Source organism: Gossypium raimondii, chromosome 4, assembly GCF_025698545.1.
Source record: "Gossypium raimondii isolate GPD5lz chromosome 4, ASM2569854v1, whole genome shotgun sequence".
Lineage (NCBI taxonomy): Eukaryota > Viridiplantae > Streptophyta > Magnoliopsida > Malvales > Malvaceae > Gossypium > Gossypium raimondii.
Window position 1 is genome coordinate 42290122 of NC_068568.1, and position 24877 is coordinate 42314998.

Sequence of the window (24877 nt, forward strand, 5' to 3'; positions counted from 1 at the left end):
CTTGTCCTCTTCTCTATTTTTTCACAAATGCTTATGTTGAGTTGTTCCCTTGTTTTGATGCATCAGATGAGCTCAATTCTCTTCCATTTTCCATTTCTACATCCACTAATCTGAACCAGTTAAAGATCTTGTTCCTACTTCTGTTATTCGTCTGTCTAATCGGGTAAGAGAACCACATTCTCACTTAAAAAATTATCATTATTTTTATGCCATTGTCACCCTCCATGAGCCTCAATCCTATCGTAAGGCTAGTACCAATCCTTCTTGGCAGCAAGTAATGTTTGACGAACTTCAGGCATTAGAGAAAACTCATACTTGGGATCTGGTTGATCTTCCTCCTAAAAAGATACTGATTGGCTGTAAATGGGTGTACAAAATCAAGACCCGTTCTGATGGATCTATTGAGCACTATAAATCTCGATTTGCAGGCAAATGGTACATGAAGGAGTATGGTATTGACTATGATGAAACGTTTTCTCCTGTGGCACGTCTCACTTCTGTTCATAGTCTGTTGGCCATATTTACAGCTAAATGTTGGAAATTGCATCAGATGGATGCCGAGAATTCCTTTTTCAATGGTGATTAATAGGAGGAAATCTACATGTATCCCTCACCAGGGTATTCTCATTCTCTCAATCAAGTGTGTAAACTTCAACATGCACTATATGGTTTGAAATAAGCCCCTCAAGCTTGGTTTGCTAAATTCAGCTCTATTGTATCTGCATTTGGTTTTGTATAAAGTCTTCATGATTTTGCATTATTTACTCGACGCTCTGATCCGAGTATGATCTTACTCTCTATATGGATGATATGATTATCACAGAGGATGACACAAAGGAGATTATTGAACTACAACAGTACCTTAGTCAACATTTGAGATGAAGGATCTTGGGTCTTTTAGTTATTTTTTGGGTATTGAAGTTTCCTTTGACGACGAAGGCTACTATCTTTATTAGGAAAAATATGCTTCTGATTTACTTTCTTATGCCAATATTACTGACAGTAAGATTGTTCTTACTCCCTTGGAACTAAATGCCAAAATTGCTCCGTTAGATGACACTCATCTTTTTGACCCTACTTCGTATAACTTGTTGGCAGCCTAGTTTATTTTATAGTGACTCGACCTAATATCACTCATGCAATTCATATGGTTAGTTAGTTCTTGACATCTCCCAGGTCATCTCATTTTTTAACAGTTCTTCGTATTCTTTGATATGTCAAGGGTACACTTTTTTATGGTCTTCATTTCTCTACTCACTCCTCATTGGTTCTTGCTGGATATTCTAATGCTGACTGGGCAGAAGATCTTACAGACTGATGCTCAACCACTGGTTATTGTTTCTTTTTAATGATTCCTTTATTTCTTGGCAATGTAAGAAACATGCTATTATTGCTTGCTCTAGCATCAAATATGAATATCGTGCTATTGTTGATACAAATTTGGAGTTACTTTGGCTAAGTCTACTGCTTGAAGATATGGGACTCTTGTCTCCTCCTACTACTGTTCTGCATTGTGAGAATCATAGTGCAATTCAGATCGTCCATAATGATGTGTTTCATGAAGGTAAAAACACATAGAGATTTACTGTCATTTTGTATGACATCATGCTACTCAGGGCACTCTACACCTTGCTTCTGTCATCTCATTAGCCCAGATCGCAAATATTTTCACAAAGACGCATCTTCCAATCAGATTTCATAACTTAGTTTCCAAACTCAAGTTATGGTCCACAACACCACCTTGAGTTTGAAGGGGGATGCTAATGTAAATCTGTATTTTACCATGTAAATTAGGCTATAACTTAGGATTTTAACTATGTTAATGTAAATTTGTATTTTTAGTCTGCAAATTAGGCTATAACTTAGGATCTTGACTAGTTAGTTTCCATGTATAGTTTCTAAGTACTAGTATAAATATCTAGTACTTGTACAACAATAGATATACTGAAATTCATTCCTTTCTTTTCCTAAGTTTAATAACAAATTCAATGACCATTTTATAACTTTTTAAAATTGAGTGATTAAAACTTAAACGTACTAATAGTTTAGTAATCTTGGGTGTAGTTTATCCTTATTTCAAATATCATTATTTTCACCTCCATTGTGGGCATGGTAAATTTTAATATTATAAAATAATTATTTCAAATATTATAATTTTTATATTTAAAGTATTTCAAATAATTATTTCAACTGCACATACAAAAATATATCATACTAAAATTTGCCACACTCATGATATGAATGAAAAAAGTAAATATTTTACATATAAAATTATAATTACTAAAAGTAATGATATTTGAAATAGTTATTTTATATGTGAAATATTTCAAAATAGTTATTTGATTTTATAAATATTTTAGTATTATATATTATGTATGTGTATCTGAAATAATTATTTAAAATATTTCACATATAAAAATAATAACATTTGATATGATTAATTGATTTTATAATATTAAAATTTACAATAGCCAAAATGTAGGTGAATAAAAATGATATTTTAAATAATTTTTATACATAAAATATAATTATTTTAAATGTGAAATATTTCAAATAATTATTTAATTTTATAATATTAGAATTTATCATACCCAAAAATATATAAATTATATTTCGTTATATAATTATTTCAAATATTTAACGTATAAAATTATATATGAAGAAAAATATTACAAGAAAATTAGTTGATGCTTTTGAAAAATAAAATATATTTAACATAACCATATATAAAACATATATTTTCATTACGTATTTATTCTTTTGTTTATATAAACGAAAATTTTATTAATTAAAATGTGAATTAAAATAAAATTTAAAAACTCGAAAACAATTAATTAATTAGAAATAATAAAAAATAGGTTGAAAGCAATATGGATGAAAAAGAAAAACAAAGAAAATCGAGTGAGCATTTTAATCCGACCAAGAAAAATGACACGTCAAGGAAACGCGTTTTATACTTTTGTAGGTCGTGCTTTACAAAATTCAATTGGAATTAACACCCTCATGAGACCAGATTCCTCTAAAGTATATTTTAAGAAATAATTCCAAACAAAATATTTTGATATTAAAAAACAATATTTTAATAATAAAAATCCATTTTATTCACATCCTTTAAAAATATTAATAAAAAATATATTTTAGATAAATTTAATTTTTGGTAGATTAAAACAAACAAATTATTTTAACTACACAATCATTCTTTGAACGGAGTTATCATTTGCTTGGACCATAGAAAAAATGTTAACAGCTCTCTTGAAATCTCTTTAAATATCTTCAATTTTTGGTAAGTATCAAAAGTTATTTTGGTCAAGCAGTCAAAATTTTTATTACGGTTTCTAAAATTTTATTGAATATTTCATGAATTTTTATTCAGTAACAAATGAGGAATACGTCTAATAATGACAGAGCTCAAAATTAACAAATAAAAACATTAAATGACTTTGATGACCTCCAAACTTGCTTGTGTAATTATGGGTGATATTGTCCATCCTTGTCCTTCTCATTCAATTAAATGCAGACAAACCAAGAATAATCGTAATGTCGGATATTGTTTTGGTACAGAGTGAAAATCAAATGATCCCATCAAACATCAACTGTTCCACTTTTACTTTATAACATGAATTATACTGCAGATAGGTTGCAATCAATGAAAATATTAATATTGTTTAAAATTAAAATGTCTGTGATTAGGGAATGGAGGGGCTTACATTCAAACATTGTTCTTGAGGGTACTTTTTTTTTTCAATGTTCAAATAGTGTAATAATTGGATTTTCTCACTTTAACTCCGTAAAGAGTGAATATCCAAGTTTTGGGTTTGCAAAATTTTCATTCGACCATCGAAAAACTTGAGAAAAGGTTGCAATCTTTTTATTGATACAAATCGTTGGATTCCATTCGTTAACCAGTTGGAATTTAGGTTTCAAGCCTAATAGTCTAAAGGGCCTATATTTCATAAATACATAATTGACATGAGATGATTGAATAATACAATGTTATTTTTTAAAATGATGATTTAAATTTAAATTATTCTTAAAAAAAATCCTATTCATAGATCACGTACAATTTGAGATTCAATAATGTGATATTATTAAAATCCAATAATAATATTTAATGTTAATCAAATGAAGGATAAAAAGGCGGAAACACAATCCTGTTAGATTAAAGATACATCTCCTAGCTAATCACGTGTTGATCTGGTTTTATAAAAATTGCTGAATTGAACTTTTTTTTATTAAGGAAGGTAAAAGCTATTACATATCAATCAATCTAGGAAAAGATAAACTAGTAATATCCTCATACAACACATTCAAAGTAAAATTAGGAGGTTAGGACCAAGAGTAAAAGTCAATAACCATTCCTTCTGCAGCCTTTGCTAAGCAATCAGCCATCCTATCGCATTCTCGACACACATGCCTAATACTAATAGCCAATCTCGACGCAACAGGTCTCAGATGGCATGAATGACATAAAAATTCGACTGTTGTATCATTAGAGTACCCTTAATATGATGCAACGCTTCCAAATAATCTATTTCTAATAACACATCACGGCAACCATGAATTATCCCGAAACATTATCAAGATTATCCAACTGACGAGTCATTGAATCAATCTATTCAGACAGCAACAACCTTGAAGATTTGGCATGACCTTGTTTATTTTTGTACTTTAAACCCACACTTGGTTATTTCATGCATAGGCGTACCAACCCTCCTCATTGCATACATGGGATGTTTTGAAGAAGAAGTAATACAATGGCCCATGTGATGGGCCTTGTTAGATTTGTGTGACCCGAATCCTTGTTAAATTAAAATACAATGGCAAAACTTGGGGATTTGTGTATAGACTATGTTGCATAAGTATAATCTGTATAGAAGTACAATTATTCTATTTGACATTGTTTAGAATAAGGTTTTTCAACCTTTAAATAGATATAGTCGAAACTCCTTTTGTATCATTCGATTTTCAAAATTAGTGAATTTTCTTCTCCTTTGCCAGTGATTTTTTCCCAAAAGGGTTTCCATGTAAAATCTGTGTTTTATTTTTCTTTCTTATTACTTTGCAATCATTCTATATTACCATTATCGATGTTTAATTTTAACAAATTGGTATCAGAACTTTTTAGGTTACTTTTCTCGATCACGATAATGGCAACAATGAAGTATGATATTTCGCTGTTTGACTGCAACACTAGATTGGCAGGTAAAGATACAGATAGTTCTTACGCAGATGGATTTGAAGGATGCCCTTCTAAGGTTAGATAATATAATTTCAAAATTGACAAATGAAGAGAAGAAGCGTAAAGATCGAAAGGTTTTAACACAATTACAACTGTATCTATCGAATGAAATTCTACAGGACGTGTTGAAGGAGAAAACCACTACTGCATTATAGGCAAAGCTACAGCAGTTATGCATGTCGAAACCCTAACTAGCAAGTTGCATATGAAACAACGTCTTTATGCTTATCTTTTGGAGGAATGTGCGTCTTTGCACGAACACTTAAATGTGTTTAAAGAAATTCTCTTAGACCTAGAGGTCATGAATGTTCAATATGATAAAGAAGATTTAGGGTTAATTCTACTTTGTTCGTTGCCCTTGTTTTATTCAATTTTTAGAGATACAATTTTGTATAGTTGCGAATCTCTCATAGTTGATGAAGTCTATGCTTCCTTAGCCTTCATTAGCATTGTATGATAAGATGAAGCATCTTGTGCCTGGATCTAACTCTCAGGGAGAGGTTCTCATTATTCGTGGGAGACAAGAACGAAATACTAATGATAATCTTGAGAGGACACAAGGACGAAATCCTCGCAGTAAATCTAAAGGTAGATCGAGATCTTTAAATAAAGATAAAACCTATAACTTTTGTAAGAAGAAAGGGCACATTAAGTCTTAGTGCTATAAGTTGTAGAATAAAATCAAAAGAAAGGCGGCGAATCAAAAAGGAAAAAAACTAGAACAATCCGGTGAAACTGATGTTATGGGAGATTACAGTGATGGTAAACTCTTAGTTGCTTCTGCTGACAACTCTAAAGTAAGTAAGAAGTGAATCATCGATTCTGGTTGCACCCTCCAAATAAGTCCCAATCGAGATTAGTTTACAGCATATGAAATAGTTTCTAAATGTGTTGTTTTGATGGAAAATAATGCTTTATGTATAATCGTATGTATTGACACGATCAAAATTAAAATGTTCAATGGAGTCGTCAGAACATTTAGTAGCGTACGACATGTACCAAAATTGAAGAGTAACTTGATTTCGTTGAGTAATCTTGATTCAAAAGGGTTCAAGTACATAGCTGAAAGCGTGGTTCTAAAAATTAACAAAGGTTCCCTCGTTGTGATGAAAGGGCAGAGAAAGACTGTCAAGTTATATGTTTTGAATGATTCAACTGTTATTGGTGATGCAGTTGTTGCTTCCTCTTCCTTGTCAGATGATGATGTTACTAGATTTTGGCATATGCATCTAGGGCATATGAGTGAGAACGACATGGCAGAATTAAGCAAAAGAGAACTTCTTGATGGACAAGGTATTAGCAAACTAAAGTTCTGTAAGCACTATGTTTTTGGGAAGCAAAAGAGAGTTTGATTCACCAAAGGAATTCATAACACAAAGAAAACGTTAAATTATATTCTTTTTTATTTTTGGGGACCATCTAGAGTGGCTTCAAGAGGTGGCGTTAATTATATGTTAACGATCATTGTTGATTTTTCTAGAAAAAGTTTAGGTATTCTTTCTAAAGCTGAAAAGTTATGTGTTTTTCACATTTAAGGATTAGAAAACTATAATAGAGAAACAAATAGGAAAATAGATAAAACACCCTCACACAGATAATTGTTTGGAATTCTGTTCTGATGAGTTTAATGAATTGTGCAAATTATAACGGATCCTGAGACACTTGATAGTTGGTCATACTCCACAGCAGAACAACGTTGTAGAATGAATGAATAGAATAATCATGGAAAAGGTTCGATGTATGTTGTCAAATGTTTGTTTACCAAAGTCGTTCTGGGCTGAAACATCCTCTACTATTTGTTTTCTGATTAACCGGTCTCCGTCCATTGCCATTGAGAAAAAGACTTCACAAGAGGTATGGTCTGGTAATCATGCTGATTATTCTGATTTAAAGATTCTTATGTGTCCTACGTATGCTCATATTGATAATGGGAAATTAGAACCTAGATCTATTAAGTGTGTTTTTCTTGGTTATAAGGCTGGTGTTAAATGTTATAAATTATGGTGTCCTAAAACGAGGAAAGTTGTAATTAGTAGAGATGTTATTTTTGATGAAATTTCTATGTTGCCTAACTTACCTCTTAAAGACTCTTCCAATAAAAACCAACAAAGTTCAAATCAAGCGGAGCTTCAGATTGATCCATGACCTACAATAGAGTCTACTCCTCAAGTTATTACAGAAACTTAGAGTAGAGTTGGTTCTTCACCACAATATTCTATTGCCAATAACAGACCTAGAAGAGAAATTAAACCTCCAAAGAGGTTCGCCGAGGCTGACCTAGTTGCTTATACTTTAAACTTGACTGAAGATATAGATGCAAATCAAGAGCCATCTACTTATTCTGAGATAGTTAGTTGTGAAGATTCAGGAAAGTGAATGTTTTTCATGTAAGAAAAGATGAAATCACTCTATAAGAATAGAACATGGGACATAGTGAAGCTTCCTAAAGGTAAAAAGGTTGTTCGTTGTAAATGGGTGCTCAAGAAGAAAGAAGGGATCCTAGGAGTTGAAGAACCCATATATAAAACAATGTTGGTTGCAAAAGGTTATAGCCAGATTCTAGATGTAGGCTTCACAGATGTGATTTCTCCAATTGTGAAGCATAGTTCGATTCGAACCTTACTTGGTATTGTGGACATGTATGATTTAGAGCTTGAGCAGTTAGATGTAAAAACAATGTTCTTACATGAAGAACTTGAGGAATATATTTATATGCAACAACTAGAGGGTTTTATAGTCTCAGAAAAGAAGGACTATGTTTGTTTACTAAAAAGTCCCTTTATGGCTTAAAACAGTCACCAATGCATTGGTACAAGAGGTTTGATTCATTTATAACTACTTATGATTTCAAAAGAAGCAACTTTGACAGTTGTATTTATTTTAAGAAAAATAGTAATAGTTTATTTGTATATCTACTCCTTTATATTGATGATATGTTGATAGAAACCAAAGATAAAAGAGAGATAAGAAAGGTCAAAGCCCAACTTAGTGAAGAATTTGAAATGAAAGATTTGGGAGTAACAAAGCAGATACTTGGGATGAAGATTCCCAGATATAAAAACACATGTAAATTGTACCTAAGTTAGAAAGGGTACATTGATAAAGTTATTTGTAGATTCAATATGCAGAGTGCCAAGCCTGTTAGTACTCTATTAGCAGCTCACTTTAGACTTTCATCGGCTTTGTTTTTTCAATCAGATGATGAGTTTGACTACATGTCACGTGCTCTATATTCTAGTGTAGTGGGATCTCTCATATATGTTACGGTTTGCTCATGTCTAAATTTATCATGTATAATTAGTACAATTAGTAGATACATGACAAATCCCGGTAAAGAACACTGGAAAACAGTTTAGTGGATTTTAAGATACTTACGAGGTACCACTAAAGTTTGCTTATAGTTTGAAAGAACTAGAGATTGAGTTATTGGGTATGTTGATTCTGATTTTGTTGGAGACGTTGATAAAAGAATATCTCTCACATGGTATGTCTTTACTATTGAGGGTTGTGCAATTAGTTGGAAAGCCACTTCGCAAACTATAGTTGCTTTGTCCACTATTGAAGTTGAGTACATGACAATTACTAAGGCTTGTAAAAAAATTATTTAGTTAAAGGGACTCTTTATTGAGCTCAGTAAAGACCTTTATATTAGTACAGTGTTTTGTGATAGTTAGAATGCCATATTCCTTACGAATGATCAAATATTTTATGAGAAAATAAAACACATTAATGTTCGTTATTGTTTTTTACGTGATATTATTGCTTGTGGTGATATTGTTGTGAGCAAAGTTAGAACTCATGATAATCCTGCAGATATGATGACTAAGCCACTTCCTATAACTAAGTTTGAGCATTGCTTGGACTTGGTGTTCATTATTGAAGAATACCCCTTTAGGGGTTTCGTGGAAGAGATGGAGAACTTGTTCGTTGAGAGTTCATGGTGAAGAACTTGTTCATTGAGAATTCATGTCAAGGTGGAGATTGTTAGAGTTGTGTGACCCTAGTCCTTGTTAAAATAAAATACTGTGGAAAAACTAGATGATCTGTATAGAACTACACTTCTTCTATTTGACATTGATTAGAATATGATTTTTTAACCTTTAAATAGATGTAGTCGAAACTTCTATTGTATCATTTGATTTTCAACATTATTGAATTTTCTTATCCTATGCCGTAGTTTTTTCCCGAAAGGGTTTCCACATAAGTGTTTTTTCTTTCTTATTGCTTTGTGGTCATTCTATATTGCCATTATCGACATTCAACTTTAACAAGCCTTACCCATTAAGGTCTTGTTGTCTTCAATGATCACAGCTGTGTGACTCGATTCTGGTAAGGTAGTAGCATTAATCATGACTGGATTGAAACTAGGTAGGATCCGATGCCCGTTTCCCTTACTTTCTCCTACCTCACCTCCTTGGATCAGTCTTTCTCAAAGGTAGATTGTGGCCTTTTCTCATTAGCCTTTGTGACTGGCCCACCATTAATTTTTCCTTCACGTGAATCCTTCACCAACCTTTCAAAATTTGATCCCTATAAAATCTCCCGCCTTGATTATTTCCCTTTCAAATTCACCTTATCTTTCATTTGAAAATATTTAGTTTCCTTATTTTTCATTTGATAATATTCAGTTTCCTTATCAAAAAGAACTTCATTCTCATCACCATTATCTTCCAAGATTTGGAAGCGTGATTTGCTCACTCCTTCAACTAACAGTTGATATTGTTTTCCTTTCATTGTAGACTTTTCTGAAATATTTGGTCATTGTCTACGGGTCAAAGCTTGCATCTAAGGTCCGTAGAGAGAAACCAAATCCTTCGTAGCACCTGTAGTTGTAGTCGTCACAATATCAATAATCAGCACCATCGTTGGCTCCGTTAAGTCCACATTTTCCTCATTCCCTTGCTATTTCGAAAAACTCTTCTTAGTGTGCCTATAGTAGCCACACTTGTTACAGATAACAAGCAAGCCGCTGTACTCCACATATTGAACATGACCAGGCGAGCAAAGCGACCCCTCTTCGCTTCTATCGTGTTATAATAAACTTTTATAATCTTTCCCACCACTTGGAAGATGATTCTCAACAAACCTTTAGTATAGTAGTGATATGGGAGTGCAGGCTACCTTACGCAGGCTACCATATTTGAAGGATAACTTTCACTTGTTGTGAAATCTCGGGTCTGTGGTTGTACCACAAGATAATGTCCATAAATCATCCATTACCTTTCCATCAGAGCATTATCATAGTCCATTTGATTACTGAGTTTAACCAGGAAGAATTTTTTATCAAGGTCAACCACCTGGAATCTCCTAGTTAAACCCCATAATGACTGTAGATGACCTACCACAACTTTGTAGCCAATTTTTTTTCTCCAAAGAGACGCGCTACAATTGTCTTAGCACTACAACTGTCTTAGCCATGCTCCTATCAATCCATTCATGAGTCCGCTCAGAAAAAGTAATCTCAAGATACTCGCCTTCAGTACTAATCGTGTAGTTATCCTCCCCAATTTCAAGTTTTGAGTCCACAACCACTTCATCCCCTAACCTCCTATCCTCCACATTTCCTACAAGTATAATATATAAGTAAACTATGAAAATATGTATATATATTTATGAAAATTAAAAAATGTATTTAGATTTATACAGATATGTATAAAACTTATAAAATATATGAAAGAAAAAAATATAGAAATATGTATATATAAAAATTAAAATATGTATGTATATAGGTATATATATATGAACGTAAAAATTATGAAAACAAAATAATATAAAAAACGTATATATAAAAGTATGTATATATGTGCATATTTACAAAAATAAAGTAAAATGTCTTTGGAATTAAAAGATAAATGATATATATGTTTTGTAAAAATGTATGTATTTATAAAAAAACTTTATATAACAATTAAAAGTATATACATATAATGAAGCTTGGGATCAAAAAGTATATATAATTACGTAGTGATAATAATAATAACTAAGAATAATAATAAATAATCATACATTAATAAACGAATAATAGTAGTAAATAAATAAATAAGAGTAATAATAATAATAATAATAATAATAATAATAATAATAATAATAAATTTATTTACTTTAATAAGAAAATAACTAAAATAACAAAAAAAAAAGGGCTAAATTGAAAATAAAACAAAATTTTAAGGGAGAAATGGGAATAAAATGAGGAAGAGAACCAAATTGTAAACAGTCTCAAAATCGAAAGGACTAGGGGCCGAAATAACCCCTTGTGTCCAAAAACACGCGGATCCTAGGCGGTTCAGGTCGGGTCGGTTCGATCCAGGTTAAAACGGCGCCGTTTTGGGACCTATGCACACAGGCTAAAACGACGTCGTCTAACCCTGCTATATAAATAAATTTTTTTAAAAAAACTTCATTTCCACTTCCTTTCTTAAAAAAAACAAAAATTTCTCTCATAACCTCTCCCCCCTCCAGGCACCGGTCTAGCTCCGGCCAAGGTCCGGTCGTCCGCCGCCTCGCCGGCCGCCGGTGACCGGCAACGGCGTCGCCTTGCGCTGTTGTCGGAAAATTCAAAACCCCCTCTTTTCACTCCTTTTTTCGAGGAGAGCCCAGATTTGGGTCAAAAACACCGAGATTTTGGCAACAATCAGGCCAAAAACGAGGTTTTCTCTTCCTTTCGGCGACCGAGGTAAGTGAAAACCCTTCTTTTGTTTTGTTTTTTGGTATATGTAAATAGTGTAGGAAATAAACAATAACAGTAGACTAAAAAATGCCGAAAAAGAGTAAAGCAGAAATGGATTTAAACCTTAAAATTTTTCTATTGATTTTTTTGAAATCCCCCTCCCCTTTTTCAAAACAAAATATTGGCCGTTTTATAGCCTGGGAACAACTTCTTTCCCTATTTTTCGTTGTTTTACACTGTTTGGATTCTTTGAATCTGTTTTGCAGGTGAACGTGGAGTACGGCGCGCGTGGAGAAGGCCGGTTCCGAGATGTGCGGCGGCGAAGGACTTTGCTCCTAGGGTTTCTTAGTTTTTAGTTTTTTGTTGGGCTAGGGTTTAGGTGTTAATTTTAAAATTAGTTTTTTTAGCCGGGCCAAAATTGGGCTATTACAAACATCATACAACTTCACGTTTTCCACGTTAATATCGTTTTATTGCTTCAAAATACAATATTCTGAATCATATAAATGTAAACAACAGGAAGGATTATGTTGGATTTATTTACATCCTAGTTCATATTCATAAACAAATATAACGAAGTACAATAATGGAGTTCAGATTTGAATTTTATTTTTTTCCGTGACGAAAAGATTTAATTTCCAAACATTAAAAATGCGATTACGATATGAAGTAAGGCTTATTCATTATCACAGATGATTTTTCAGTACACAGTGTATACCTTTAGGAACTTTTGACATACAAATTGTGAACACAATATAGAGCTTTGATACTCACATTTCGTATTTGAGGTATTGACCAACAGTGAGAGGTTTAGGGCCGCCAAACCAGTTAATCATGAATATGTTTTCGATCTTAAGTTTGAAGATCCGGAAGTTATGACTCTGAGGCCACCCTGTTGATCAACGAATGCAACTTTGGTCGCTACACCAAGTAAATGATATTCATTTTGGGTTTGGGTTAAGAATTACCTTTCATCTCTGGATGCTTTGTGAACAAGGCAGTTTGAGCAAATTTCGACTCTTTGGAGTTTGCATCAAGCAGTACCAACTAAAACATCAAAAACACAACCCAATTCGGTTCAAGTTTCATTACAAAAGTCGATGTGTGTGTGACTGGTATTTATAGCAAATGTACCTTTCCTGTGAGTGTGATTTTTGCACAAACAGGGTTCTCTGGATCCGCATTTCCACAAGTTCCGAGCGGATTCTCACTGATTGTGAGGGAGGACCGATGGTCTTTCAATGCATTTCTTGCGGTGGGATCGAGGGTTGTCAAGTAGAAATAGGGGATGCCAGTGCTTTTGTCCACTACCCCATCGCTAAATGAAACAACATTCCTGCAGCACGAGTTGATGAAGTAGGGGAAAATGAAGGGCCATAACAGAGTATCACGACATGTTCGGACATTGCAAATACCCATAATAGATCAGGTGATGGACAAGCATAAGGTCTTGAAAGTAATAAAGCCGAGCTTAAACATGAGGAATATCTTCAATTCATTAACAAAGAATAAAATGTAGGTTATGAAAACTTACCCAAATGGTGATCCTCCCAATTCCATTGATATTGTACTGCAAAATTTAAAATGAAAAATAAGCCAATCCTACACAACAATATTTTCGTATGTTACTCCACTTTGGTAGTGAAAATACAACATAGGTGTGTTTGATTTTGTCTTTAAAGATGTTCATGTATTAATAGTTTGAACTATATATGTCTGATTCGAATATTAAAGATAAGTATTTTACCATTTTAAGGAAAATGAAGTGTATAAACTAAAACTTAATTCAGTAATAAAACAAGAAATTGAACTGATGGATTTATCTCAGCATTTCGAAATAAAGATTTTCGTAGAAAAATTATAACCTTAAAATCCCCCAGCTACTCTGGGAGACCAACCAACGAGCATAACCAGCAGCATTATCTCTGTCAGGTTTTGGTGAAGCTAACAACCACCTTCCCTCACAACAATCTTGAAAACCCAGAAAAATCAAGAACAAGAAACAGTAAAAGCATTTACTTTTCATGCTCTTTGTTTCTGTATGACTCTGTAAGAAAGATGAAGATGAAGATGAAGATGAACTCAACTCAACTGGACAGAATATCTGTAATTATGCATAAAAAATTGCTATTTTAAAGACAGGTATCGGGCAAAGGCAAGTAATTCAACGTTTCTGTTTGTGTAAACTTTCAAGTTATCTTTTTTGTTGTTATTTTTTTAGTATATTTTAATATTATTACATAAAAATATTTTCAATCAAATCGTTGGTAGTTATATCTATGCTTCTATACTATTATTTTAAGCGCGTGACAAAGTTTGTGGTACAAGTCAATGCAACACCAAGTCGATCAAGAAAAATATCAAAAAACCAAATTTTAAATCATTATTAGATATTACGTAAAGGGTGTTTTGTATTTTCATCCCTTAAATAAACTTAAAAAATACAAAGAGATTTGAACTAATTTAAATCGTTAAGTTTACCATTTTAACTAAAACCTATTTTTTTATATATGAATTTTCACATAAATTTATTTTCACCCATATTAGGCGCTATGTATTTTTCTTACTATTATTTAAGTGTGTGGTGAATTGGTGTCATGAGTCGAATCGATAATGAGATTTGAATTTAAATTTATTTTACTCACAATTTAAACTACTTGTTTTATTTTAATTTTGAATGTTATTGTTATTAGTTTCAAATAATATATTTCATTATTTATCACACATAAATTATTTTTATTTTAATTTAAACTACTTATATATTTCATTATTTATTTAAATGATAAGCATGTGATAAAATTACTAGTATAGATAAATGTGGTTGGTGTTGTAATTCAACTCAGGACCAACTTAATCATTGAAATTATTATAAAATTATTTTTAAGAAAGTAATAAATAATATTTTCGCGATGGTTTTGTTTTTATTATTATTAAATGTTACCTAATGTCTATTGCTGAGGGTTTTTATAAGTAGGTTAGCGCTCTATTTATGATTTATATCAATATTTTTAACATTGAATTTTCCTTTCATCCACGTGATAACATTTTGATCGTATGTTAAGTAAACTTAATTTCACTATAAGTTCTTATCATATCTGCTATTTTTGATACAATGCCTAAAACTACCCATAACCTTTTCCCATCACTTTTAACACACTGGAACCCACATCTTCCTACACAGACAATAATACCGATTCAACTATAAAATATTACATATAATTTCCACGTACCGTCACTAATCAAATCTAATGAATTTCATATTTAACCTTTCGGTTTCAACATATTGTTAGAGTCAGGTAAATCATCCTAAATCCACCAAACTGCTTGCTTGTGGGTTATATTGTGTACGTCATCATATTATATGGTTATAACTGACACAGAAGTAGGCAAAGAGGAGAGTTTAAAACATATTTGTTCGATTTACTTCGGATCCAATTCAAATTATAAAATGGTTTATCCATCAAATTCAAAATTTTATTTTGCTATTTTAATATCCTAAAAGTATTTATCATTAAATTCTATATTTTTATTAATGAAATAATAATTCAAAATAAAACAACAATCCAAGTCTGACCTATATAATGGTGTCCAGTGGTTTGATTATATTTTAAAACATTTTGTAAGAAAATAATAGTAATTTTAATTATTTAATTTAAATTAAGTAATTAAAATATATTTAGAAGAGAACTGATACAGTGAGACTAAGATTTGGGTATAAAAGATTCAATTAATGTCTCAATAGAAAATATTAAGAATACACGAGAATGTTTATCTTTCTTTCTATTTAGTTTATTTGTATAATTCTTTAATTTTTATAGCAGTATTTTATAGTAAATTTTAGTAATAAATTTTTAGTGTAGTGGAAAATTGACCCTAAATCAGATCTTGATTTTCAAATTAATATTTAAAGTATTTTTTGTAAAAAGTGTAAATTTAATATATATTTTATTGGTTGATGTTGTTTTTAAATAAGTTGGGACCATTGATAATTTAAGTATTATTTATGATAAAACCTTTAAAATCAATCTTTCAATTTGGATATAATTTAATGCTAAATGTATGTAACTATGAAAATTTAGCCTTAAGCTCATAAGATATTTTATACATTTACTAAAAATAAAGAATATTATACATTTTTTATGCTTGAAAAACCGAAGTAATAATTTTTTTGTGTAATTAAGGTATCCTCCTAACAATGTTATTTTCAGGAGGTGAACTTGAGTTTTCTCTTGAGGCGCAATGTGTATTATCATTACACTCAATATTATTGATAACAAAAGTATTATTTATTAAAACTAAATCATTTAGAAAAAATCTTAAATTAGAATATTCCAATGACAATAAATAAAAATGTTCTTAAAATTTTCCAAATATAAAAACCAATTATTTAAAATATCATAATATTTTTCACATATTTTAGTTTAAAATTCGAACTTCCAAATGAAATTAAACTAATATTTTTATTAATATGTTATTCAATTGAAATTTTCCTTCTTGCTTCAATATAGTTTATTTTAAATATTTCAATTTTCTACATTTAAAAAATTCAATCTCCCAATGTTGATATTTATTTTTACGCACTTTTAATTTCGTGGTTGAAACTGTAAATATAATTGGAAGTAGTATTGCACCCACAGTTTCTTTTTACAAAGCAAGTAAACCTTTTGTTTCTACATGCCATATACTGTTAATACGTTAGATATTTGGTGGAATTGTTAATGTTAATTATCATTTGCTTCAATTTTTCATAGAAATATTCTTTTAACATGTTACTTGATTTGGAAGTTCGAAAAAACTTAAACTAGGGGAGGAACCAAATTGTTAAGGAAATTAGTTTTTTGGTTTTTTTGAAAGAACTTGAAAGATGAAATGTGTTGCAGATTTTTGGGTGTTGAGGAGATGAAATGTGTTACGATGAAATTAGTTTTTTGGGTTTTGTGAACCAACTTGAAATGTTTCAAACTTTAATGGGAAAGAAGATTTGGATATTTGAGAGGAAAAGTTGTTGAATTGCTGAGAAAAACAATGGAGTTTTCTCGGGAAAATATGGGTTATTTTATTTTATTTTTTGGGCGCTTGCTACTACTTAATGCATGGAAAGATTCAAAACAGCAACAATTCGTAAGGATAAAAGTTAACAACGAAATTGATAGAATTTTTAAAGTTAACCTCCACCGGTGGTAATCAAACCATTATTATGAAAAGTTACAAAATAATAATTTAATTATTTAAATTTTTCTGATTTTAGTCACCAGGCATTAAATTACTCACAAAAGATAACTTGGTAACTTTTAAAATTGGCATAATAATAACTTTAATCGTCAATATTTATACATTGTGTCAATTTAGTCTTGATTCTAATAAAATTAACCCTCAACATTTACACATTGTGTTTTGTAGTTTTGTTTTTGTTAGTGACATTGATGGTTAATTTTAAAAGCATGAGAAAAATAAAACTAAGAAAAAACACCAAATTACACAATGCGTAAACGTTAAGGGTTAAAGTTACTATTATGCCAATATAAAAATTGTCACATCCTCTTTCTGTTAGCCATTTAACAACTAGGAACCAAAAAAGGTAAAATCGAATAGTTGAGTGACCATGTTGTAACTTTTCATTATTGGGTGACCAAACAAGAAACTTACCAATAGTTGGGTCACTACTGTAGTTTACTCTGTTTTTAAATATGAATGGTTAAATTTGTTGAATTATTTAGAATTAGGACCAAATTGAAAGAATGTGTAAGTGTTTGCGGACTACATGTGTTATTATACCACTTAGAAAAATGTCGCTTTAGCAATTTCGTTAATAATTTAACATATTGTAACCAATACGAAATCGAACAATAACACTAGTGACAAAATTGGAAGTTTCTATTGTTCCGTGAACAAAATAAAAACATTGTAACACCCCATACTCGACCCGATCGTCAGATCCAAGAATGTGATGTCACATTACGTTGTCGTAGCAACTCAAGCTAATCCATTTCATTATCACACAATTTAAATCATACTTTAACTTTCAAACCAAATTAAACATCAATCATATTCACAGTTAATCATTTGTAATGAATAAGTTTTAAATTCATTGTTATACATAGTTAGGAAAGGTCAAATGTAGAGTTAGGACTCAATCCAAACTCAAATGTCAAATTTTAAACTCATTTCTCGAGATAAGGAATTCTATGTCTCGAGGCTGGTCATAACTTATTTTGAGATTTTTAGCTTTGAAGTTTGCATGTCATGTAACACGCCAAACCTGACCCTATGATAGGATCCGAGTTTGATGTGTCACTACTCAAAATCGGACTAGCTTAAAGCAAAACATTTTTGTGGAAGCTTTATAAAATTATTCCAAAGTTATACATATAAACATATGATAGTTGTGGTTTTACTGAAGTTTGAATGAAATCATTAATAGTTTGAAATAACGTTCAAACCATTTGGCGTATAAGTTTAAATATAATAACTTCATTAAACAAATTACAATAATTCAAATCTAGACAATTATACTTAATAGAAATCTTGTAAAAAATAGTCTTATAAAAATAATAGCTTTTTTTTTGTATAGATCATTTCCAATACACATTTTTATGCCACCCCTAAAAGTCATGCATGATACAAAACAAAATAGTCAATTCACAATAGTAGCAGCATTCTGGCATAGTCCTTCTAATAAAGATTTCCTTTAGTCAACAAGCTTAAGAAGGAAAATGTTAACACCCATAACCCTTATCCGCCGCTGGAACAGGGTTACGAAGCATTATCGAACTTTACAGAATAAATAAGAATATTTTATAATATTTAATAAACATGTCAGAAACCATTCATAAAATATTTATATTGTCCCTTGTATGAGCCGTTGAGGCCCAATATGCACATTAGAAGTGAATCGGGACTAAATAAGAAACTCAGAGAATTTTTCACAAAATTTTAAAATTTTCTTGAGAGTAGGGGACACACGCCTGTGTGGCCAGGTCGTGTGAGGAGACACGCCCGTGTCTTAAGCCGCGTGGGCATTCGATGTGAGGCACATGGTCGTGCCCCAACCCATGTCCATACCCGCGTAACTCTCTGACTTAGGTCACATGAACAAGTCACACGCTCGTATGCTAGGTCGTGTAGAAGGTGCAGCGGTCACACGGCCAAGCCACACGCCTGTGTGCTAGGCTGTATGCAAAAACCTAGGTATTTTGTTTTGAAATTTTAAGGTGTAGGGGACACACGGCCAAACCACATGCCCATGTGCTAGGCCATGTGTCACACACGGCCGAGAGACACGCCCATGTGGACGAAAATAGGCCATTTTATGGCCTCTTTTCTCACCCATTTTGCTATCAACCTATACACAACATTTCAATACTCCAATACATCCCAAATAAGCAATTAAATCAAGCCAAAATCATGTTTTAAGCATGACCTAACATCACAAATACTCAATCTCTTAAACTCACCTATTTAATCCATCTCATTGATTTATCAAAATCTATTACTACATTACATACATACAAGCCTATATCATTCACACTATTTTTCAAAGTATTTCATATCCATACCAACCCTTTACATGCCATATAAACAATAATATGAATAACAAAATCTACCGGAACAAACTGGATAGTATGGCCCGATGTGTTGATCTAATCCTCCGATTTCAAGTTAATCTACAAAGACATTAAACAAACAAGTAAGCTTAATGAAGCTTAGTAAGTTTGATGGTTTTAAACATAAATCCTACAAAACTTAATTTAATAAATCAAATAGTAAATTAATCACATATTCTCCTTGTCAAACACAACATAAATTGATGATCACACTTATTTCAGATCAATATCAATGATAACTACATATCTTTCAATTCCAGTCACATAAGTCTTTTATCAAGCTTTACCAAATCGGAGAACGGTTTACGGAAATGAGTACATCGTATTCAAAAGCCTGAAGGCTACATAGAAGCACATAAGTGCTAAACAGAAAACCAAAAGGGTTAAAACTGAAGCTCAAAAGAGCTGAACGGAAACCAATTAGGGTTAAACTGAAACTCATATGAGTTAACTGAAGCTCATGAGAGCTAAACGAAAAGTAAACACAAAAGTTCGTAACAAATTTTGAACCTCGGTTTACTTGGGTAAATTGTCGTCAATTCTTCCTTTGCCACATAACGATCGTACTCAATCCCGCATTCCACTTTAGCCGAATAATTATTTCAATTCACAATTTAATAATATTTCATTTTTTAACGATATACTAAATACATAATATCATTCATAAATTCAGTATAATTAATAAACTTTAACCATACGAACTTACCTGGGTTACATTGTAGAATTTGTAGTAATTCAGGAACTATTCTGCTAATTTTCCTATTTCACGATTATCTACGGGTTCTTAATCTAAAATATAAAATTATTCATGCATTAGCATATATTTCAGTTTCAATTCACTTTACAATCAGTACCCTTCAAATTTTAAAATTACACAATTACCCCAACTTTTATAATTTTTGCAATTTAGTCCCTTACTAATTAGTCTACCAAATGAATTAATTTTTCTCAATTGACAATTTATCTAAGTATTCTAGGCTATCTTACAGCCTTTGATACATAAATATTTAATAGCAAACCCTAATTCTTAAATTCTTCACAATTTAGTCCTAAAATCAATATCTATCAAATTCAGGTTTATAAAATCATCATATAACAAAATTAAAGCCCTAAATCCTTATTAATTCATCACAAAATCCAACACTCATCAATGGTAACTTTTAAAGTTACTCATAAAATAAAAACTAATAAAATGGATAATTGGACCTAGTTGTAAAAGTTTTAAAAACACAAAAATTTCAAGAAAAGAGCAAGAATTAAACTCACATGATGTAAAAATATGAAAAACCAGCTTTTGGAGACTCTTCTATGGTGTTTTTGGCTGAAAATTGATGAAGAAATGTCTAGATTTTCAATTTAGTCATTGTTTTAACTTTTACATTAATTTCTAAATGACCATTTTGCCCCTAATTCATCCAATTTCTAGATTTTTCTCTGCACATGCCGTTTCAGACTTCTAATAAGTATTTAATTGCCTTTTTTTTATCCTCCCTCATTTACTATTTAAGCTATTTAATCACTATTTCTTTTAACTAACAAATTTTGCACCTTTTTCAATTTAGTCTTTTTTGTTTAATTAACTATCAAAACGTTAAAATTTTCTAACGAAATTTACTACTAACTCAATGAAACTCCGTAAATATTTATAAAAATATTTACGGCTCGGTTTATAAAATCGAGGTCTCGATACCTCATTTTTGAAACCACTTAGTACTTTCTTCTAAAACACAAATCACTATTTTAAAAGTCTTCCTAAAATCACATTTAACTCATAAATACTAAATAATAAAATTTTCAAACTCACTTGTTGGATTTAGTGGTCTCAAACCATTGTTTCCGACACTACTGTAAATTTGGGTGTTACAGAGTAAGTTCAAAAGAACTTAGTGAGTTCCAAAAAGAATTCATATATAACATTACTTACAACACAACATAACCTTTCAATGATACTTATACACAATGAACATAGTACGCCCAATGGCATATACAGAACACAGACAGAATAAGTACGCCAACTTACTTAACACATGGGTGTATACTATAAGCCAACTTAACATAAATTAGACAACTCATCTTCATACTGGCCACGTACCCAAAATTCAAAATCAGAAGCATATCATACATTCTCATTTTCATACATTTACCCCCTTAACACCTTGTATCATTTTCATTCAGAATAGCATGTTTTATCATGATCCGCCAATCTGGTTTGCAATATAGTTTTCCTACCGGAGGATACACAAACATATCTCTTTATCTCCACCACCGCTTATCAGATCATACCATACATATCAAAAGTAGATGATAGTGGTTTAAGCATGAAGAATGGCACTTACTTCGTTTCACAAACAGACTGAACTCAGACTGATGACTTTGGATAATCATTATCCACATATACATTTTTCATCTATTATAGAGGATGATTACTTATCTTATACGAATTACATAAACAAGAAATTTACAACACATGGAAGTAAGAAGAAACTCACTAGAAATTCTAGCACAATATACAAATCAGGTCCTTTGCCTTTATCACTTAGACCTTTGTTAGCTTTTTGAGCTAAAAGAAAGATATTTATACATATCATATCATCAATCTATCAAATCTGAACATGCATGCAAGAATCAACAATGCTTAATCCTGAATCAGGAATTTTCCTTCCTCACATACCATTCTAATATTTATGCATGCAATACAAAAAGCACGTAATTTACTTCAATGACAACTTAAAGGTTCATCAGTAATTATCAGTGAGCTGATACTAATGTATAAGTTAGCTAGATACTACGAACCTTCAGTTTGAAGAAGTTCTCTAAAGTTAGGTTTTCAGAAAGTTTCAAAAGAAATCAAGAAAGAAGAAGAATGCGTAAAGGTGTTTAGAAAGACTACCGCTATCCTTATATACTTAAGCATAGAGACAAGGATTAAGTACACTTAACAAAATTTAGGTATTCTCATCTACAGTAGTCCAATTTTGTTCTAACAAGACCTCAACTTGACTAACTAAATCATCATACCAAAATAATAAACAAATATAAACAACTGCGAACTTAACGAGTTCGCCCAAAGCATCTTGGTTGGGTGGATAATTAACAAAAGAGTCTGCCAAACCTTAAAGCCACTACACCAATACAGGCTTTTAGCGGTGCTTTTTTAGGCCTTTAGCGGCACTTTTTAGCGCCGCTAAAAGTATTTGCGGCGCTTTGAGAAGCGCCGGAAAAAACGCCGCTAAAGAACGCGTTGCTAACTTTAGTGGCGTTTTTAGAAAAAACGCCGCTAAAGACCAAGACCTTTAGCGGCGCTTTTCCCACAAACGCCGCTAAAGACCAAGACCTTTAGCGGCGCTTTCCCACAAACGCCGCTAAAGACCAAGACCTTTAGCGGTGCTTTTCACACAAACGCCACTAAGACCAGGACCTTTAGCGGCGCTTTTCCCACAAACGCCGCTAAAGACCAGGAACTTTAGCGACGCTTTTCCCACAAATGCCGCTATAGACCATGACCTTTAGCGGCACTTTTATCAAAAACGCCACTAAAGAACAAACCTTTAGCGGCACTTTTATCAAAAACGCCACTAAAGAACAAACCTTTAGCGGCACTTCTAGCAAAAACGCCGCTAAAAACATAATCTTTAAAAAAATTATTTTAATCAAATAATATTTATTTTTATGATAAATATTATATTATGTTTTATTTTTTAAATTTGAACTTTAAATATACTTTTTAAGTATAAATAAAAATATTATTTAAATTAAATTTTCTATGAAAATTTTAACTTTAAAACTAAACATAAAAATTAATGAATTTAGTTAGCACATTAGGAAGGGAGAGAAGTAGATTGTAAGAGAATAACTTGAGTGCCCACATGACATTGGCAAAGTAAAATATATCAAGTGATTACAATTAGGATTTTCAACCTTTCATTGTCCTTAAACCTTTAGAAAGTATGATTACAGAACATACTTTAGCATTTTCCTGAATAGATAATTTTGCCAGTCTCTCTTTCTCAAACCTTTGGAATCTTTGGTGGATTTGATCCTCCATCGAGCCCTCCCGAAACCTTTATGAACTGCACCAACCAAGAATAAACATGAACTTGAGCTTCAATGATAGAACAGTTTCCAATGGTACAATTGTAGCGGGCAAAAGAAGATAGGAACGCCTAGTAGGTACATGGGTGCTCACCTCTTCATAACATTCATTACAAAGTCCATAGGCAAAAGGTTTTCTCTCCTTGTGCCTACATAGCACTTCATCTAAGCTGGTTTCTTTTGACCCAGTATTTGGTTGTTTTCTAGTTAGTGAACTAGTTCGAAGCTCCCTCTCCTTCTCCGTAAACTTCTCCATCTGGTCATAAGTTTAAAACAATGGAGGTATTTTCAAGAAATGAAATCAATATTTAGAAAATAAATGCAACAGAGGAAAAGTTAACTACATGCAAAATACAACAAATTCAACATAACACTTGTTGTAATGATAAAAAATTGGCATCAAATTTTTCATAAAATTATTTAGATACTCCTTAGAGTGGACATAATCAATAAGAGTAATAGCAGTAAAGATTCATTAAACAAATTCTACCATACAAAAAATAATAGCAATGACATGTGTTACAATTACGACAACAACAACATAGCTTTTCTCCCATAAGATGCTGTAATCCATATAGAACAGATTATGCCAGCATGGTCTACTTAGTACCAAATGCAGATAGGAAGTCACATCAACATCAAAAGTGAAAAAAGTCCCAAACTATTGTAAACATCAGATAGGTTACAAGCGTATTTTCCTAATAGGATATTTGTACCAAAATCTCTCTTTAAACCTTTTAAATGGTGACAAAATACTACCAAAAGGCCCAAAAATAAGATGCCTACTCAGGTTTTAAAAAGAAGCCAAAAGTGCCATAATTGTAATACAGACCACCATTCCAACTTAAAGAAAGGATGCGACACTTCTGTAAGATGCATGTCTAACAAGCTGAAAAGGACAAGTATGATAGTGATATAGGCAAATGCAGGGAAACATCAAAGAAAACATACCAAAGCATTGGTCGGAGCAGATCCACTGAGTTGTAGTCCATATTGCTATGCATATATCCGGAAAGAATTCTTCCAATAAGTTATCTTTACTTGAAGGTGTACTGACCATTCTGAAAAGAGCATATATGCTTCTTAAAACATGACCCTCTGGATATTGCATTAGGACATAAATGAGAAAATTAGAAACATAGCAATCCTAGAAGAAATGCATGAGGAAACAAGAATAAAGATCAAGATCTTGAAAGAAGAGTCATAAATCATTACAACAATAATTTGAAAAATAGTAATAAGAAAAATTAAAGGGATAACTCTTTTACATAAAAT

General features: G+C 31.7%; 2 protein-coding genes and 1 long non-coding RNA gene across 3 annotated transcripts; 2 read left to right on the forward strand and 1 right to left on the reverse strand.

Moving 5' to 3' along the window:
- The first annotated feature begins 277 nt into the window (after nucleotides 1-277).
- Nucleotides 278-586, forward strand: LOC128040502 (uncharacterized mitochondrial protein AtMg00820-like). Its single transcript, XM_052629271.1, has one exon. The coding sequence runs from the start codon at nucleotides 278-280 to the stop codon at nucleotides 584-586; it is 309 nt and encodes a 102-aa protein (XP_052485231.1).
- An 11069-nt stretch (nucleotides 587-11655) lies between these two features.
- LOC105781053 (uncharacterized) lies at nucleotides 11656-12449 on the forward strand. The gene is made up of 2 exons (XR_001129473.2): nucleotides 11656-11912; nucleotides 12173-12449. It is a non-coding gene; the product is annotated as an uncharacterized LOC105781053 (long non-coding RNA).
- A 114-nt stretch (nucleotides 12450-12563) lies between these two features.
- LOC105781052 (uncharacterized) lies at nucleotides 12564-14033 on the reverse strand. Its single transcript, XM_012605626.2, has 5 exons — nucleotides 13772-14033; nucleotides 13441-13476; nucleotides 13041-13242; nucleotides 12875-12953; nucleotides 12564-12798 (listed from the first exon to the last, which is right to left on the reverse strand). The coding sequence occupies exons 1-5, from the start codon at nucleotides 13930-13932 to the stop codon at nucleotides 12677-12679; spliced, it is 600 nt and encodes a 199-aa protein (XP_012461080.1). The 5' UTR covers nucleotides 13933-14033; the 3' UTR covers nucleotides 12564-12676.
- Nucleotides 14034-24877: the final 10844 nt, after the last annotated feature.

What these genes read in the sequence shown, in the direction of transcription:
- LOC105781052 (XM_012605626.2), bottom strand. Translation starts at nt 13,932, where the DNA reads ATGAAAAGTAAATGCTTTTACTGTTTCTTGTTCTTGATTTTTCTGGGT. An exon ending in AAATCACACTCACAGGAAAG is followed by an intron (nt 12,954 to 13,040) that starts GTACATTTGCTA and finishes TTGATGTTTTAG; the next exon opens with TTGGTACTGCTTGATGCAAA. An exon ending in AAAGCATCCAGAGATGAAAG is followed by an intron (nt 12,799 to 12,874) that starts GTAATTCTTAAC and finishes GTTGATCAACAG; the next exon opens with GGTGGCCTCAGAGTCATAAC.
- LOC128040502 (XM_052629271.1), top strand. Translation starts at nt 278, where the DNA reads ATGTTTGACGAACTTCAGGCATTAGAGAAAACTCATACTTGGGATCTG.